Source organism: Vipera berus (genome assembly GCF_964194415.1).
Source record: "Vipera berus genome assembly, chromosome: 1".
NCBI classification, from domain to species: Eukaryota; Metazoa; Chordata; class Lepidosauria; order Squamata; family Viperidae; genus Vipera; species Vipera berus.
The window spans coordinates 50,775,323-50,795,920 of NC_138202.1; the positions used below are offsets into that span (position 1 = coordinate 50,775,323).

The 20,598-nt window shown below is 37.5% G+C and overlaps 1 protein-coding gene across 2 annotated transcripts in view; it reads right to left on the bottom strand.

Moving 5' to 3' along the window:
* Positions 1–19,221, bottom strand: part of ADCK1 (aarF domain containing kinase 1) — a gene marked incomplete at its 5' end in the record, with an annotated part of 130,280 nt that extends 111,059 nt beyond the window's left edge. Inside the window, 2 exons of one of the 2 annotated variants that reach the window (XM_081313168.1) lie at positions 16,942–17,025; positions 19,078–19,221. In XM_081313168.1, the coding sequence (XP_081169294.1) occupies positions 16,942–17,025; positions 19,078–19,212 (219 nt within the window). The remainder of the gene's footprint in view (positions 1–16,941; positions 17,026–19,077) is intronic. The other variant, XM_081313169.1, reaches the window with a different exon arrangement.
* Between the last annotated feature and the right edge of the window lie 1,377 nt (positions 19,222–20,598).

Here is a 20,598-nt window from a genome sequence, read left to right on the forward strand (position 1 = left end):
TCTTCTATTTCAATTTTATTGTTCTGATGTTTTAAGATACAATAGGTAGAGATGGATGCATGGATGGATTTGGAGAAAGTACAACACACATACTCCAAAAAAAATCCCAGCAAACCAAGTAGAGAAGATTCAAGAATATGAAAGAAAAAAAGAACTGAAAAGCTGATTTGAGGCCTAACCAAGATTCTGGAATAACAAGTTATAATCCAAGCAGGCAGCAACTCCATCCCACTTCTTTGGCATCAGAGTTCTAGACTCAAAGAAAATAAAATTCTCCAATTGTTTCAGATAAATTTACATTCCAGGTCAAGGCAGAGATGGGGGGGAACCCATAGAACCTGTGATAAGATGCCAATCTGATTCATCTTCTCTTTTCTATAATGACATTGTTCTTTAAAAAGAGATTACAAATAGTTGTTCATCAGTAACTGGGAATTAACGGCAGGCTGAGTCTAATTTTGGACAACCATGTACCCATTAATTGAAATAACAGAAAAAATATGTTTGGAAAGGATCTTGGAAGTCTTCTTGTCTAACATCTGCCCCGAATCCTTAGGTCCTTCCAGACAAATAACTGCCTGACTATTCATTCATTTATTCATTCATTCATTCAATTTCTATGGCCATTTCAGTCAATTACTTCTTTGCTCCATTAATAGATTACCCACAATTTCAAGATATAGACTATTCCACTGCTTAATAGCACTCGTGGTGAGAATATTCCTCTATTTCTACTTTGGATCTCCCTCCATAAATTTCCACTCATTAGTTCTTGTGCTACCTTCAGGTACCAGGAAGAATAAATGTATACCCTCTCCACTGTGACTGTCCTTTACATATTGCCCCCCCCTTAGCCCTCTCTTTTTTAACCTAAACATATTCAATTCATTTAATTGATCTTCATTTAGCCCCTAAGCCCCTTACCATCTTCATTGCTTTTCTTTGCGCTCTTTCCAGTTCTTCAGCACCCTTCTTGTATTATGGAAATCAAAACTTGTCATAGTGTCCATATAAAAATAAAGGTAAAGGTTTTCCCTTCCAGTCATGTCCAACTCTAGGGATGTGGTGCTCATCTCTGTCTTTTAACCAAGGGAGCCAGCATTGTCCAAAGTCACTTCTGTGGTTATGTGGCCAGCATGACTATATGTCAAGGTGCATGAAACGCTGTTACCTTCCCAGTATTCCATATACAGTATTCCATATACTGTACTGTCTGATTAGCACAGTACAGAACATAATATTATTTTTTCTTGACCTCAACATATCTCTTTTGATGCAGCCTAAGATTGCATTGGCTGTTTACCAACCACAGCACACTGTTGAGTCATGCTTAATTTCTGGTCTATTAAGATACACACATACTTTTCACAAATACTACTTTTGAGCAAGGTACCTCCCATCTTTTATCTGTACATCTAACTACTATTTTATACTTTATTTGTTCATTCATGCCTTTTATCATTTACTCATCTAAGAGATATATATGCAGTATACTGATACCTCAGGATATGCCAAATTTAATACATCTTCATTCATACAGCACATTCACCTGGAAAATGATAAACTTCATAATTTGTAGCTTTTCTCATAAGGCAGAAAGTCACAGGAACTGCTACTGATAATTTTTGGTCATCATGTTTTTGGATGCATGTTGCTAAATATACTAGACCTCAGCTTTTATACCATCTTTTTCATTACTCAATATTGTACAACCTTGGTTTAAAAAGCCACATCAATAAATTTAAAAAGACCAGTAACGATGGCAGATACTGTTGGATACCATTATGAAAGTCTAAATGGAGTTTTTAACTTTTTTAATATTGTGCACTGAATTTTAATCCTGGAAAGTTACTGAAATTCAGGATTGAATCCGTTCACAACTAATAGACTAGACTAGACTAGACTAGACTAGACTAGACTAGACTAGACTAGACTAGACTAGACTAGAATAGACTAGACTAGAATAGAATAGAATAGAATAGAATCTGAAGGGACCTTGGAGGTCTTCTAGTCCAGCCCCTTGCTCAAGCAGGAGAATCTATACCGTTTCAGACAAGTGATTGTTTGGTCTCTTCTTAAAAATCTCCACTATGGAGCGCCCACAATTTCTGAAGGCAGAATTGTCGTGTTAGGAAGTTTCTCCTTAATTCCTGGTTGCTTCTCTCTTTGGTCAGTTTCCAACCATTGTTTCTTGTCCTGCCCTCTGGTGCTTTGGAGACTAATTTGACCCTTTTCTTTGTCGCTCCTCAAATACTAGAATACTGCTATCATGTCACCTGTTTCTTCTTTTCTTTAGACTAGCCAAACCCAAGTCCAGCAGCCATTCTTCATATGTTTTAGTCTCCAGGCCTGTTCTGTTCCCCCCCCCCCCAGGGTACAAACAGACAGACAAGCAGGCATGACTAGCAAGGGTTAATTCCTCAGGATTTAGTAATTGCCTTCTGATAAGGCCTTGGCAGCAAAATACAAACAGTCAGCCAAAATAGGCTCGTTACCTCAAGCGTTGGCTGGAATGAGATAACTTCCAAACAATTACTCAAAATGAGTCCAAGCAAACAAGCAAACAGTCCAGAAACAAAAGTACAGAAGCGTTGTCAAGAATTCAGGCCAGGGTTTCAAACAGGTAGTAATTCTGACAGAATTCCGAAGATGTAACCAGAAGTTGATTAAATTATTGTTCATCACAAAGTCCTGAGAGCAGCCACACCCCCTTTTGTACCTTGTGGGGTGTGGCTCAGTGACTCAGCTGATCCCTGACCCTCCTATTCTTCCTATGCTGCTGTAAACGCTTGGCTCTGCACCGTTCTCGGGGATCTAACCATGATTCATCTCCACTATTCTCCATCTGCTGCAGCTGCTCTGGCTCACTCCCAGCCTGGCTAATCACAGGCTGCTCCTGTTGGCCTTCAGATGGAGATGGAGGCCTTGCCAGAGGGGAGGGTCCCAGAGAGGGAGGCCTTGCCAGTTCTTCCCCATCATCCTCAGAGTCCTCTTCCTCGGGTAGGACAGGCTCGGGGGTCGGGGCCACAAGGCCTTTGATCATTATAGTTGCTCTTCTCTGAACTTTTTCCAAAGTCTCAACATCTTTTTTGTAGTATGGTGACCAAAATTGGTCTATCCCACCTTTTTCTAGCTTACTAAGCAGCAGGCTGTGGTCTACTTTGTCAAATGCCTTACTGAAATCTAAATATACTATGTCCACAGTATTTCACTGGTCTACTAATTTAGTCACTTTGTCAAAGAATGAAATAAGATTGGTTTGCCATGATTTCTTTTTAACAAACCCGTGCTGGCTACTAGTTATAACTTTTGTTTGCTTCTAGTTGATCACAGATCTGTTTTTTTATTATCTTTTCCAGGATCTTCCCAGGTATTGATGTTAGACGGATTGGTTTGTAGTTTCCTGGGTCTGTTTTTTTGTGTTTGTTTGGTTTTTTTGCTTTCTTGAAGATGGGAAGCACATCAGCCCTTTTCCAATCCTCAGGTACTTCACCAGTGCTCCAGGATTTTTGAAATGCAATGGTTCTGAGACAACATCTGCCAGCTCCTTCAGAACTCTGGGATGTAATCTGTCGGTCCTGGTGATTTATATTCGTCAAGGTTGGATAGGTGTTCTCTTACCATTTTCTTCCTTATTTTAATTTTTGTTTCTAGTTTGTCTTTCACAGTAGTTTTTTTTTTGTATAATTTCTTTTTGTGTGAAGACTGATGCAAAGAATGAGTTAAGCAGCTCTGCTTTCTCCCTACTGCCTGTTACTTCCTTGCCATCTTCTCTCTTTAGTGGACCTAAAGCTTCCTTGACTTTTTTCTTGTTATTAATACGTTGAAAGAAACTTTTTTAAATTATCCTTGATTTCTGTTGCAAGTCTTTGTTCATTCTGAGCCTTTGCTTTCCTGACTTCATCTTTGCATGTTCTGGCTGTCTGTTGATAATCAGGCTTAGTTATGTGTCCCTTTTTCCATTTTTCGTACTTGTCCTTTTTGTCTTTCAGTTTGTCAGAGAGATCTTTGTGCAACTATTCTGTTTTTTTCTTGAATTTCTTGTTTTTCTTTTTCAATGGTATTGTGCTGGACTAGGCTCTTCTGAAGTTTAAGACGCTGGTTGGATTATTTTCTATTGCCTGTGTTTGCATTATATTGAATTCAAGTATGACACGATCACTTTCACCCAAGGTTCCAGCAACTTCAACTGCCTCTATCACTTCTTCTCCATTAGTAAGAATTAGGTTTACTTCTAGTTCTGTCCTCCACTTTTTGGATGACAACGTTGGTTAGTTAGGAATCTGTTTGATCTCCCATTCGTTGCAGAGTTTGTCTTCCAGTTGATATCTAGATAGTTGAAGTCTCCCATTACTACTGTGGTATGCTTCCTACATACATTTGTTAACTGGTTGGCAAAGAGTTCGTCTATTTCTTCTGATTGGTTGGGTGGCCTGTAATATACACCTATGGCAATGTCACTTTTTTCCCTTTTATATTGACCCATATACCTTCTGCAGGGATTTTATCGTTGATCATGTGCATTTCTGTAGATATGTAGTGTTCACTTATATATAGTGCAACTCCCCTTCTTGTAAATATGTTTCTTTTGAACACTTTGTATCCATCCATCAGTACATTCCAGTCATGGGTTTCATCCCATCAGGTTTCTGTAATGCCAACTATGTCATACCTGCCCTCATGTACTATTGCTTCTAATTCACCCTGCTTGTTCCCCAAGCTTTGAGCACTTGTATATAAGCATTTAAGACTTTTATACTACTCTTGCTAGCTGGGTATTCTGTATATTATACTGTGGTCTTAATGCTACTGGATGTTCTCAGCTAGAAGAGGCTTGTTTAGCACTACAGAAGCATAAAAATTGTGTACATTTTGCAGTAAAGTAACATACTGAATTAATGAAGCCTTCACCTTGACTAGGCTTTAATGCTGAATCATGACAGCTAGGCTGCTAGTTAAAAGGAAGCAAATGAAACCAAGTGGGCCTCCTCCCCATGCATTAAATGAAAATCTATCAGCCAATGTCTGTCAGAGGTTAATGAGGCCACAGAAACATAAGACCAAGGCTCAAACCTCTGCAGGGGCTATTGACAAGTGCTATCAAGCCACAAAAATGACTACAGTACAAGAACAACCCCAACATCAGTTCCCAGGTAGACAGAAGATATTAGGGTCACTATTTCTTCCAGTCAATTTTGATAGGACCAAAGAAGATTCCAGAAAACCAATCAATCAATCAGAAAAACAACTTGACGAGTTTTGCATTTTTAAAATACTTACACTCCTTTCAACAGAGAACCTTCTTTCTCTTTTTCTCAAGGCTCATGTATTAAGCCAGCTATACTCAACTTCTTGAAGGCAAGAGCTTCCCTTAGCTTTGGAATATAGTTTCAAGTATAGTACTCTATCAGGTAAGTGGATTCAAGCAGTGAGTTCAAGACAAAAACTAAATCTGACTTTATATAATTAAAATGTAAAAGTACTTCAAACTGAATTAATTACTATTAATATGATTATACCGCATAAATGTAATAAAATTTCCCCATTGTTGCATTAGTTATAAACCCTCATATATAAGCCATTCAAACATTACAGTAAGTTATATTACTGCAACGTGTAGACCATAACTATCCAATCTAGGCTGCAAAACACTAGATGGCAACAAAGATATTCCCTTTGCTGCAATTTGTAATGATCTGGATTTGTGCAGTCCTGATTTGGTATCCCTAGGATGGGTCTACGCACCTTGGTGGAAGGATAAATTTTAACTGCATATTTAGTCTGAGCTTGCTAAGAATTAGCTTGCCAGTTTCAAGAACTATCAGAGACAAAGGAATTGTCTGGGGAAAGGCCACCTAGCACATCACAAAACTCATGAACAGAGGACAGCACTAAATCTCCATCTCTTACATTTTGTACTTTTTAGCCATTTTCTTCTCTATTACAAACTGGACAAGACTGTCATGCAAGTTCTCTTGATATTCTCAGAATTACCCAATGTCTACTTACCGTAATTCAGTATTTGGCCTCTGTTTTAATGCCTACATTATAATGTTTATAAAACAGACATTAAATTATATTTATTTTAACCAATGTATTTTAAACATACAGCTAGGGCAATAGTGGCGAATATCTGTAACTCGGGTGTAGCATGAGGATGAAGGGTTCATTCTCTGAGCTTGAGGGTTGCTTTCCAAAGTTTTCGTTACTAGGCTAGGTAACATCTTCATTGGTGTTTAGTGGATGTCTGCGTCAATGTTCTACTTATATAAGGTGTGAGAGTGTCAAGTGAGGGTCTTGTGATGGGCCAGGTGGGAGTCATCAGAGAGAGGCTTGTGATGGGGAGGTACTTCAGGTCAGGTTCTTTGGAGGGTGTGAATCATCACTGGGTCAGAGATTCATCAGTCAGAGGATGGTAATGGGTCTTGTGATGGGGAGATTATGTCAGGTCAGAGTCATTGGAAGGGGAAGTGCTGGGAGGGGAAAGGGGCTTGAGAGTTGGTGCTGTCTCCAACCCTCAAGCCCCTTTAATGGATGTTTAATTTGGATTCTGAGGGGTTTGTATGCTGGTTGAAGATCAATGAGTCTGTTGATGGAATTGCTTGTGGAGTGACAGGCTTCAATGAACTCCTGAGTGTGGCGGGTGGTAGCGTGGCTGCTGATTTTAGTGTTGCTCCAATTGAACTGGTGTTGTTTGGTGTCAGTGTGGGTAGCGATTAGGGATTTGGGATTGTGGCATTTGAGTGCTAGCCAGTGTTCATGGATCCCGGTTTTTAACTGACATGATGTTTGACCCATGTAGAAGTGGTTGCAATCGTTACAGTTGATTTTGTAGATGACATTGCTTCTTTCATCCTTCTGTGTCTTATCTTTGATTCTAGATAATTCCTGACGGAGTGTGGCTGTGGGTTTGTGGGCTATCGCTTTTCCTAGGGGTTGGAGAATTCTGGCTGTCATTTCTGACACCCCTTTTGTGTGTGGTAGGGTTTGTTTTTGCATGCCGGTTAGCTGTGTGGTTTGTGGTAGTTTGGTTGCAATATGCCGGATACAAAGTTTTTGGCACAGCCATTACGGAGAAAGACATCAAGCAGCCATTTTTCTTCAGCTTTTCTTAGTGCTGTGGTGCTGCAGTGTGTCCTGGCCCTTCTGAAGAGGGTCTGGACACGGCTTCTTTTGTGTGTGATCGGGTGGTTGCTTGTGAAGCTGAGCATCTGGTCCGTGTGCATAGGTTTACGATAGATGCAGGTTTCAGTTCTCCATTGTCCAATCTCCTTACATCTATGTCAAAGAATGGGAGTCTGTTATTTGTTTCCTCTTCATGTGTAAATTAGATACCAGGGAATATGTTGTTAAATAGGTGGTGTGTTTCTTCAATTTGGGAGCATTTGATGATGACAAAGGTGTCATCAACATAACATGTCCATAATTTTGGTTGGATGGTGGGTAGAGCTATGGATTTGAGTCGTTGCATGACTGCTCCTGCTATGAGGTCTGATATGGGAGATCCCATCAGGGTGCCTGTACTTGCTTGTACATTTTCCCATTGAACTTGAAGTATGTGTTGAGGCATAGATCCTGGAGTTTCATGATGATTTTTGTGGACATGGAATGCTCTGTAGTGGCATCCTCTTTGGGGGTATGATGTTCAGGTGAGTAGCTGGTGTATGGTTTGTTTAGCCAGAGCAATGTCAATCGAGGTGAAGAGGGAAGTGACGTCGAAGGAGACCATAATTTCTTCCTTGTTGATGCATTGGAGAAATTGTTCTGGGGAGTTTATTGAGTGGGTTGAGTCATTGACCAGGTATCTGAGTTTCCTCTGCAGGATTTTTGCTAGTCTGTATGTACCTAGGTGTTCCAGGTAGAGGGACAATTGGGTATAAGGAGATCCCATTTTTGTGCATTTTGGGGTCCGTAGAACCTGGGTGTGGAGGATGTGCTTTCTCTCTAGTGATGTTAGCTATTTTCCTTTTTCTATTTTTCTTAGGATGTCTTTTATTGTTTTTTAGCTGTTTTGTAGGATCATTGTGGATTATTTGGTAGGTATTAGTGTCACTGAGATGGTTTTCAACTTTGCAGATGTAGTCCATTACTACTGTGTCAGTCTGCCTTTGTCTGCCAGTAAGATACAACTACTGCTTAGAGGTGAAAGTGTTGAGAATTCCTTTATTATGATCCTGATAAAAATGGCTCTTCCAAAGCTGGTCTTTGTATGGGGAACACCTTTCAAGGAATTACTTCATATAATTCATTAAGTACTTTTGGACCAGAGCAGGGAAAGAATGAGAATGCTGAGAAACTGTAATAATAATAGGAAATGCCCAGAATAAAGCTACCAGTCCTTTTGCCTGGAAAATAAATGTTTTTACCCTTTTACATAGCACTTCTCACAAGGGGAGACTGGAAGTTAACATGTGCTAAGGCACCTGGTGAAAACAGGGGAGAAAGAAAATGACATGGCATCACAAAACATTGCTAATCAGGCCATTTTAAAGCTGCTGGAGTTTTACTTGCTTTGGGGCAGCCCAAGAAAGCCAAAGCATTCCAGAGTGATCTAAGCCACAGCAAGGAGGGATCAGACAATCAATAGATCAGGTTCCAGAAGAAGATATTCTGCCAGTCTCGGAAATTGCCAGCCAGGTATAATTAAAACCCTAATGTCTAAATATGGAAGAACAGAGAAAACTACGCAGAGAGCCAGCTATAAGCTTAAACTAAGCACATGTCAACCAGAGAAGGATTAATCTAGAAACACAAGTTTACTGGCATAAGTAACAGTAAATCAGTATTGCTTCTTATCCCTTTATGGCCAAAGAAGAAAAGGAAGATGGAAATACACTTGTTTAAATGTGTAATTGAAAACTGCATAATTAGCTTTGCACTCTTGAAATTGAAACTAACAAACTTTAAATTACCTCTTTCCATTTCTTTTCCTAAATTGTTCTGTTTCCTTTGAGAGAAACATACGGCTATATACAGCCCCCAAACAAAAGAAGTGCCCCAAGATAAGGTGCTGATTAAGTTCAAATCCTGATTCCACACAGATTACAGTAATAACCTTTGAGTTCCCAATTCCCATTTTCTGTGCTTAGCAGGAACTGCTAGTTTTCAAACCAATGGGGATGCTCAAGCAGGGAATATACAACATTTGGGAATATGCTATCAAAATGCGAGTCAGGAATAATCATACTTTCAGAGTAAGCTTTAATTAGTTTTTCCTACTCTTTTTTTGTAATATATTTTATTGATTTTTTTAAAAAAACATAAATCGCTTAATAATTGGTGAACAGTGTGTTGTCTGGGTTACATTTGTAAAACAATCAGTAACAATTGATTTCTATAATTCATAATCCACGTAATAGTTTTAGCTGATTTCCTCTTTCCCCAAAATATCCTCTTTTGCAAACACTGAGTTAATACAATTATTATTTTGATAGATAATAATTAAATATTTTTTCCCAATAGTCCTAAAAATAATAATCACATCAATATAATATTTTTTTATATCCAATCATTCTGGTTGCCTTATCATAGATCCTGTTACAGTCCTTATTTTAATTTATTTCTCCCACCAGATTCTAGATATTCTTACTAGTTAAGATTTTCTCAAAAATTAATTACATTTAAGAATTTAACTCTATTTTTCCATATGAACCATCTCACACATTTACATTTCTTTAAAAATAGATAAAGCAATAGAAAGAAATAAAGAATAAAGAAGCATAAAAAATAACAAACTACTTAAAATATATATCCCTCCTAAGCTAGTATGTATTTATTTCCTAAATTTATTCTTTTTAACCATAATTAAAAATGTTTAATCTTTAAACATTCCATTTAATACATCTAGTCTTAATCAACTCTTAATCAAAATATTTTTATCCAGTATAATTTTCTTAAATTCAATCACATTTAAATATCTAAAACATTTCCTTTATCTAAGTCATTTCAACTTTTTTATACTACTCATATCAAAAGAACAAAAAAGGGAAAGCATACTATATTATATTTAGAGAATTCATCCCTCTTAGAGTGACATATATATTCCAAAACTTTTCTATTTCGTTAACCATATTCAAACAAATGTTTCTTTTTTAAGTATTCTCTCTGGTAAGTCCCATCATCTATTTTCATAGTTTCCACTTTAGTCTTTTTCTTTTGCCCAGTGTTTTTCTTAAGCAATGTATTTTGCTGAATCAAAAAGTTTTTCTGTATGTTCATAAATGTTGCTGTACGTATAAAAATAAATCAGGAGAAGTGTCTTTGTACAGGACTTCTGACTTTCCTTGTTTGTTGAAAATCTTTTCCTTTTTCTTTCTCTCCACTTCTCTTATTATTTTCTTTCTCTCCAATGTTCCTGACATCTCTACAGTCCATTTTATCTGGTCTGTTTTCTTGTCCTCAGACTTATTTTGTAGTCTTAAGGGATAAGTTGTTTTTTTCCAATTCTTGTGAATTTTTTTCCACTAGGATTAAATCATGCTTCCTTGTTCTGTTAAGTTCCATCTTTAAGTCTCTATTCTCAATTCTATATCCATTTATGTTTTATCTGCTCCTTCTCTGTTGTTTTCTGGGAATTTTTTTGTTGTAAACTTGGAAATAGATTGATTTATATTTTCAAAGTTGTTTGGTATTTCTTTGTGGTTTAGTCATTGTTGTTTCAATTAGTTGCAGTATACAATATATCTCCTCCTGTGACGTATTTATGTTTTCGTGATATGTTCTTTCTACTTGTCTCTGATCCACAATAGCCAGGAATTTGAATTTTACTCTTCCTTTCTTTTCTCTGTAAATAGCTTTAGAGTCCGAATTAAATAGATATTTGTAATCCAAATAGTTCAAAAAAGTTTTTTTTTCTAAAATTTATAATTCTCTCTTTGTTTACAGCCCAGATTATTGTTTTTCTTTTTTCACAGCTGTTTTTTGTTCTTAAAGCTTTGAAGGTCACACAGATTAGCTTTTCCCAGATTTTGCCAAGTCTTTTATTAAAGTCATAGCTGTCATAGTCTTCATCTGCCACTAGGTGTCAGCAACTATTTGTTTTTCAATTTCCAAAATGAACAATTATCTTTGAAATGAGAGTCTTAATCATTAAAACAATTTTAGATTTATCCAGATTTAACTTTTAAGTTTCAGGTTTTATATTTATTTCACTTCCAAATATTTTGATCCTCCAGAAAAAGATTAATTCACCACTTCCGTTAGTATAAGAGTGGGGTGGAAATCCCCCTCCTTCCCTTTCAGAGGTATTTTGCTTCTTGGAGATCTTTTCCAGGAAATTAAATGTAAAATAGAAAAGAGTAGATCAAATTCCTCACCTAGTTTCAAGCACATTGTTCAAAGTTGTGTTCGTTAGTGTTTTTGGATTTTGGTTGCAAGTAGCTTGGGGTTAGCTGTCGGGTTAGAAGGCTTTCCCCAAGTCAAATGGAATGGCTGCCACCGTTCCAGAATCGTTGAGCATCCTTCTTTCTTCGTTGCCTCTCCGGGGCAACTTAGACCGATTTAGGGTCCCCAGGCAGGGCAAAATTAGCTGTGGGGGTGCAGAGAATCCGCAAGCCTGCAGTCACTACCGCACAAAACCAGAAATCTCCTCTTTTGGCTTCTTTCCTGAAGCCTCCTTGCTGCTCTCTGTGAAGTAATCAGAGGCTAAACAAGCCTGGCTCTCTGTTTTAAATTCTACTTCGAATTTATAACCAAAATGTTGAAAGCAGCATGTACACACAGTGAATTTTGAGCTGTTGATATCTATCCAAAAGAGATGTCCTTTGAATTTCATGTACAATAGTAGGAAGGGGGTGGCTATTGTGGGACATTTCAGTATCTCTCTCCTAGCCACCCTGCAGATGAGCATTATAAATGTGGGAATATATAGATGAGTAGTATAAATAGTATAGAGAGATATGGACCACCAAGCCTCATCCACCCTGTAGCCTACTAAACTACTAAGTCCCACCCACATTCTAGCCCAGGGGTGTCAAACTGCCGACCGCAGGCTGGATGCATCACAGCAAAACCGCACCCACCCCATTTCTGGCAATGGGAAAAAAGTCATGATACATTGCAACATGTCATGTGACGTTGTGAGTTTGACACCCCTGCTCGAGCCTATTAAGCCTCATCCACACTCTAACCTACTAATCCACTAAGCCCCACTCACACTCTAGCCTTCTAAACCACTAAGTCCCACCCACACTCTAGCTTACTAAATCCCCATCCACACTCTAGCCTACTAAACCTTTAAACTACACAACACACTTAAACCAGGAACATATAAAACAAAAATGGCTAACAAACAATTACTCGATGAGTCAGTTCCAGATATACAGATTCCTTATAAACCAGTGCCTACAAACCTTTACGACAAGACCAAATCTACAAACAAAACAATTACTGATTGGATTATTAAAGAACCAAAGAGACTTGTGAACCAAGAGCTCAAAGCCCTCTAAACACTAGTTAATGAGCTATACAAAAACAAGGTATAATGTTAAGAGATAAACACCATCGCATGCATTCCATAATAATAACACAAAAGTGAAATTTACATTAACATTTATTTTTTTGTTGTTGTTAGTTGCAAAGTTGTGTCTGAACCATCGTGACCCCATGGACAACATTCCTCCAGGCCTTCCTGTCCTCTACCATCTTCTGGAGTCCATTTAAGCTCACGCCTACTGCTTTAGTGACTCTATCCAGCCACCTCATTCTCTGTCGTCACTTTCTTCTCTTGCCCTCAATCTTTCCCAGCATTAGGCTCTTCTCCAGTGAGTCCTTCCTTCTCATTAGGTGGCCAAAATATTTGAGTTTCAACTTCAGGATCTGGCCTTCTAAAGAGCAGTCAGGGTTGATCTCCTCTAGGACTGACTGGTTTGATCGGCTTGCAGTCCATGGGACTCGCAGGAGTCTTCTCCAGCACCATAGTTCAAAGGCCTCAATTCTTTGGCGCTCAGCCTTTCTTATGGTCCAGCTTTCACTGCCATACATTGCAACTAGGAAAACCATGGCCTTGACTATAGGCACTTTTGTTGGCAGGGTGATGTCTCTGCTTTTTAGTATGCTGTCTAGAGTTGCCATAGCTTTCCTCCCCAGGAGCAAGTGTCTTTTAATTTCTTGGCTGCAGTCCCCATGTGCAGTGATCTTGGAGCCCAGGAAGAGAAAATCTGTCACTACCTCCATTTCTTCCCCATCTATTTGCAGGAATTGAGAGGGCCAGATGCCATGATCTTGGTTTTCTTAATGTTGAGTTTCAAGCCCACTTTTGCACTCTCCTTCTTCACTCACATGGGTTGCCATTTCCTTCTCCAGTGGATCACATTTTGTCAGAACTCTCTGCTATGACCTGTCTGTCTTGGGTGGCCCTACATACACACACACACACACACACACACATACTATAGTAAAGGTAAAGGTTCCCCCGCACATGCATGCTAGTCGTTTCCAACTCTAGGGGCCGGCTTCAAAGCTGAAGAGCCAGCGCTTGTCCGAGGACGTCTCCGTGGTCATGTGGCCAGCATGACTAGACGCCAAATGCACACGGAACACTGTTACCTTCCCACCATAGTGGTCCCTATTTTTCTACTTGCATTTTTACGTGTTTTCGAACTGCTAGGTTGGCAGAAGCTGGGACGAGTAACGCGGCACTCGGGATTCAACCCGCCAAACTGCCGACCATCTGATCGACAAGCTCAGCGTCCCAACCCATTGAGCCACCGCGTCCCTTATATATATACTATACCATGTCTATAGTATATATGTGTATATGTTATATATATATATATATATATATATATATATATATATATATATGTATGTATGTATGTATGTATGTATGTATGTATGTATATATGTTTTTGTAGATTTTCACGGGTACAGGTATGTAGGTCTTGGCATATTCGGGTCTTTTCCCATGTAAGATTGAGAGATGACGAGTGGGACCTCGTCGAAACGTCACCAAGACACCCTCATTCCTACACGGGAAAAGACCCGAATACGCCAAGACCTACCTACCTACCTACATACATACACACACACACACACACACACACACCATGTCTATAGTAAACAAATATACGTTTCCTACTCTAAAGTAGATAATGAAAGACAACAATATCAAAAGCATATCGACTATGAACAAACCAGAGATCTTAAAACTTCTCATTGAAAGAGGGCTTGTTCCTGATGAGACTCCCACAAAGCCACAAATGATCATAAAGGAGGTTGACCGAAAGTACGAGCACCTTATATCGATGCACAATAACCAGAGGTAGGTGATAGTTAGTGACAGAAAGCAGGGTTGTAACAGAGTGTCCCTCAATGTACAAAGTTAGGTTGCACATGGAAGAGTTTAACACACAGCAACAGAAAACCGTATAAGGGTAAGTACGAAATAGCACTTGTGGCTCAACTATTAATCAGATTCGATAAAGAGATCTGCCAAACCCCTCAATTATTAAAACTGTACTCTGACGGCCCTGCAGTGAAAAGTGCTATAGCTGGTTTAAGGCAAGATTGTGGGAAAAACAGGTTTATTGCTGAATTTTATCGCTGTGCTTTAGATAAACAATTTGCGGTTATCATTAATCTCATTTCAAAAAAGGGGTGGTAGGATATTAAAAACTTTAAATGTGATCATACCCCAATAATTTGCTCTAATTGCAGAAATGCAGAGTTCCAGACCGACGAGGCATGGAGAAGGATTTGTTTAAACTGTTTCTGCTATGGCAAGCCATCCTCTTACAGTCGCTTACACCACTTTCAAGAATCTATTAAACAGTTTCAGGGGATACAAAACTGTAAAATTCCAGAAATTCTGTACAAAGATTTAGAAAGGAAGTTTAACAATTAAACTTTAAAAGGGCACATAATTCAATACCTCTCCAACTAAGGCCCTCTGCTTGTTTCCTCAATACCTTTGGATGTTTATAGTTTTGTTAGGTTAGGGACTAACAAAACGGGTTACTGCTCACAAATGGGTAATAGCAGTGTTCCAATATCTCAGGGGTTGCCACAAAGAAGAGGGAGTCAAGCTATTCTCCAAAGCACCTGAAGGCAGGACAAGAGCAATTGATGGAAAGTAATCAAGGAGAGAAGCAACCTAGAACTAAGGAGAAGCTTCCTGACAGTTAGAACAACTAACCAGTGGAACAACCTGGCTCCGGAAGTGGTGAATGCTCCAACACTGGAAATTTTTAAGAAGAGATTGGACAACCATTTGTCATTCTATTCTATATTGTATTTTTTAAAATAGTTTTTTATTTATATTTATATGATCATTATTTACATGGACTGACTATAGTTTTAAATTTGGTTTTATTGGGTTGTTATGTATTTATTACATTTATGGTTTAATTCTTTTTTAAATTTTGTATTTTATGTTTTTTAACTTTTTATTGTTGTGAGCTGCCCTGAGTCCTTAGGGAGAAGGGCGGCATATAAATTTAATAAACTCAAATTCAAATCTTTGGAATAATATAAACACTGGTGGCTAATTATTTTAAATACTATGAAATAAGATGTACTAAAAATATAAATACAGCAACAACAAAATTTACACTTAGTAAACTTCTCAAATAATATTTCGTTATGTTCTTTTGATTGTTAAGACCACTATTCATTAGTTGGAACAACATTCATATTGCCTGTTTTTCTGACATTTTGAAGTGAAAATTCTAGAATCCTTGACATGATTTTCAATAGCTATTAGTGCTTACCTAGCATGTAGCATATGGAATTTATCTACAATCTAAGTCTTTGAATATATCATATATGGAGAGGCAGGTAGCTAAGAGTAGTATTTTAAAACATTGGGAGAATAAAGCTACTCCAAACTTGCAGAAATTTATATATTTTTTAAATATCTGAAATGGCTTTTTTTCATAAGGCACAAAAGATTTTTTTATAGCAATTTATTTATTTATTTATTTTATTTATTTTATTGGATTTGTATACCGCCCTATTCCCATAGGACTCAGGGTGGTTTACAGGGCAGTTAAAACCATGAATACAAAAAATAAAAACAATTAAAACAAATTTAGTCAGATTTGCTTGATCTGTTTTGTCCATAATTATGGTTTTCCTTTTGCTTTAGTTTTTTTAATGAAATTTTCTATATTATGTATGTAATTATCGTGTCAGTTCAGATCATATAAAACAGTAGGATCTGAAATCTAATAAATAAGTTTATATTTTTGTCATGTGTTTTATTTTATTTAACTATTCAGATTTTGGTATATTTGCTGTATTTTATAGAATGCATTGCGTTTTAATTGAAAGGCAATATGTTTAGAAAAAATAATGAAGAAAACTTTATTTCTTCTAGAAAATTTTATATTCTAGGTTTTGTCAATCAAAACATTTAAGGAGTGCCTACTTGATGAATTTAGAGCACTGTTCATGATAAATCCAGGGCAAATGAAATAGGCTTGACAGGTTCACTAGGAAAACATTGTACAACTTGACATCATTTCAACTTCTGCAAGAGCAGAAGCAAATCTGACTGAGAAATGAAGGACATCACTAGAAATACTGTGAATATCTATCCTGATACCATGGCAGATGTTATTTTTAATTGGGCTATTCAGTAATATCCAAACAGCTACAACAGCTGTTGTTGTTAGTTTGCTTTGTTATTTTTCATTTCTTTAGATACATTAATCATCCAGGCAACCTTTTTACCATCACACCCCCTTTATGCACATTAATTTGTTCCAACCTTCAACCATTGTTCTCTACTGATCTTTATCCAATGATATCAAGATTCTTACTGCAACCCCCATCAATAAGTTTATAATTGCCATAGCTATCATAATTATATACCATTCGGGCTATTAAAATTTTCATGAAAGATGGGAGTTAAATTCAAATTAAACTGCTAAATTAGAGATTCCATTGATCATTAAAGAACGCCTTATATTAATCTCTGTCCCTCCACTATTGACTCTTTACCTGTGATTTGACATAGTCATACTCTTCTGTCCCACGTGGAAAATTTCGAAGAGAAGTAAGGTAGTCAAAGGCAATCACTGCTGTCTAGAAAACAACCCAGACACAAAATCATAAATCACATTCTCTGTTTCCTAGAGTTCTATTAAAAGCATTTTGACACTTCTGATTCCATATCTAGAAGTATAGCTCTTCAGTCAGAACTTGCACTATGTTCTCCTACTCTCAATGAACAATAAAAACCACTCACGGTTCAACACATTACTGTACACTTTATTCTACATTAGTCAGACATCCCACATTCAGTAATATGTTAAATTCTGGACACACTAGTTTAAGGATATAGATGCACTGGAATATGTTCAGAGAAATGCAAGAAAGATGATCAAGACAGTAGAAACAAAGTTTTATGAAGACAACATATTTTAACCTTGTGAATAAGTATGTGCAATGGCACATATGTCAAAGGATGTTCCAAAGAACATTAACATATGTTCTCCCTCTCTCCAAATGGAATAATGGATGCCAATTAAATATTGGGGGGAAACGTTCTTACTGCACTGTCAGTTTGACAATGGAACCAGGTACTCGCAGAAATGGTGGATATGTTTGCTAGATGTATTGAAAAAGAATATAACCATCTCTGAAATGTCTGAAATTGGAAACCCACACTAAATAGGGAATTGCCTAAGTGCCCCTCTCCAACTCTATATTATTCAAAGCACAGTCAAATCTACATACTTGCCTTTCTGCTAAACTTTTTGGCAAAGATTTTTTTTTCAATGTCAGCTTCCACATTCAGTTTCAGTTTAAAATGCATAGCAGAAATAAAGCCTTAAGCATTCATGGGGACATTTCAAAAATGGTCCAAATAACAAGACTTTTTACAAAGTAGACTAAGGATTTCTATTTCAAACATTCAGAATTAGAAAGTAACAGAAGGATGTATTCAGTCTCTTAGATAAAAATCCAAGAGATAAGGGCCTTGCTTAGCTCAATTTCTACTTCATAGAGTCATGACAGAACAAAACTAAACTTTGTTGTCCAATCCCTTGAATTTTCCTTCTACCCACTTTTTAGAACTGCATCATAATTTATAATAGTGGCATCATATTTGTTCTCACAATGACTAAATCTTACTTGTTAGTATTGATATGCATCATACATCAGAACAGTGTAGAGAAAAGAGTTCATATGGTGCTATATCTGGAGCAAATGTCTTTTCTATAGTACCGTACTTTTTCTTTTTATTAGATCATCTCACCAACATAATATCCTTCAAATGTGTCAGTCTCCATGCCTGTCATTTGGAACTCTAACACACTTGGAAAATACCAGGCAAGGAAAGGTGATTAAAAAAATCAGTGAGTCATGTAATTAAGAATGTTTTGCAATCTGATTTTATGACAAAGATTTTGGAGCTTTAACAATGTCATGACAAACAGAATCCCCAAACACTGTGCTTTCTCTGCCATGGAAAAATAGTGATGTAAAAAAATAAGCCTGCAGTTAAAAGCAAAGACCATTAAGTGGGGGGGGGGGGAAGAATAGTACTGTAATCCTAAATTAAGAGGGTGGAGTGGGGGTCAAACAATGATTTTGCATTTTCTACCAAATATGCCAGCATTGAAAATATGCTTTGCAATGACTGACATCAAATGTAAATCAGAAAAATCCACATTTAATATACTGTATAATGCAGTGGCTCAATGGGTTAAGATGCTGAGCTTGCTGATCAGATGGTTGGCAGTTTGGCGGGTCGAATCCCGGGTGCCGTGTAACAGAGTGAGCGCCTGTTACTCGTCCCAGCTTCTGCCAACCTAGCAGTTCGAAAGCACGTAAAAATGCAAGTAGAAAAATAGGGACCACTACGGTGGGAAGGTTACAGCGTTCCGTGCATCTTTGGTATCTAGTCATGCCGGCCACATGACCACAGAGTCGTCCTCGGACAAGCGCTGGCTCTTCGGCTTTGAAACGGAGATAAGCACTGGCCCCTAGAGTTGGAAACGACTAGCACGCATGTGCAGGGGAACCTTTACCTTTATAACATTAGCAAATATATTCTCTGAAATCAATTTCTCTTTTAAAATGATTCATCATTTTTAATCCTAAATGTTTTGCATTAAGCATGAAACTTACTGTGGCAACAGCTCTGCCTACTCGAACAACTCCAAAATCATTGGGATCCAGATGCTTGTTGCTGTGCATGTATAAACCAGCAATGGCCCCTGCTCCACTGACAAGTGACACTAGTTTTAAAGCTCTTCTGACCATGGTAGCAAACTGCTTGGAAATAAAAACAGGGGAAACATGAACCTGCAACATAGATGCCACAAATGGCAAAAAGGCAGACAGGCCTCATGTGCTTTAATTAGATCTGTGCAATTCCCTTATTTGTCCAAGTAGATTAAAACAAGCATAGACATACCACGTAAAGGTAGTTTCTGAGGATGACAGTTATTAACTCACCAGAAATGTAAACAGGCTTCTTCTAAATAACAGAAATGCAGAGGCAGGGTTATTAGAAAGAAAACTAAGTATTTTTAACTACACATCTTCAAACTCAAATAAATAACCCTGATGGCTGCACAATCTTCCAATGAGTCTTTCTACTTAGCTAAGGGAAGAGATTTCTATGTCATATAATTATTTAATTGAAATGACTAATATTTTATGCCTGATTTGTTCTGTTTTCTGTTGGAGAGATTTTTTTCCAACAGCAATTCAGATACCTCTTATTCTCACCTTTTTCCTGTTTTCTTTTATTATCTTTTTAAAGAACTTGTGCCTTGAAAACTCCATTTGGTGTTCTACTTTATTCTCACCTGAAGTCAAATGGGGCCATTTGTATTATTGCTATTATTGAGGTTCTCAAATTACTACAATACTTAGCACAGGATGATAGCTTCAGTAGGGAACCTGAGCTATTAAAAGACACCTGCTTTGTGTGTGGGTTTTGGGTTTTTTTTTGCAATAAAGTGAGTTATTAAAATATAAGGTAAAAGAAATCATTAGAATAAATTGCTTTGGCAATTTTCTGTGTGACAACTGGTATAGCTCTAGCATGTCAGAGGTTAGGAAAAGCTTAAAACCTTGTGAGCCTCAGAATATGTTTCCAATATCCAGATGCTCAGCATGAGAAGACCCCTCTGATTTCATGGAATGACAAGATGGCACCACCTTTTGGAGGTCAATGTGTTTATGATTTCTCTATGTACAGCTTTTAGTGTTATATTCAATGTAATGTAGTATAGGCAGTGAAATGACAACTCTGCCAAAAAGCAGAAGTGGGTATTCCCAAAGGTGCTTTTTCAACAGGTAACTGGACTTTTTTTATTTTTCTCTGAAAATGTTTCACTTCTCATTTTCGCATCAGAGTTGAAAAAGCTTCTTGGACGAGAAGCAAAATGTTTTCAAAGGAAAACAAAGTCCAGTTACCTCTTGAAAAAGCATTTTTGGGACAACCACGACGTGAGTGACTGAGAATCTCCATAGGAGCATTGTTTTCAAAATTCAATTCAACTGTAGTAAAGATCTTTAAGTTATTGCTCTGATTATCCAGGCTATTTATTATTTAAATTGCTCATTTCTAAGGTCAATAACTCACATCACCTTTGCAAAGATATAAAAATAGTTTAAATCTTTATTATATCTCTACAT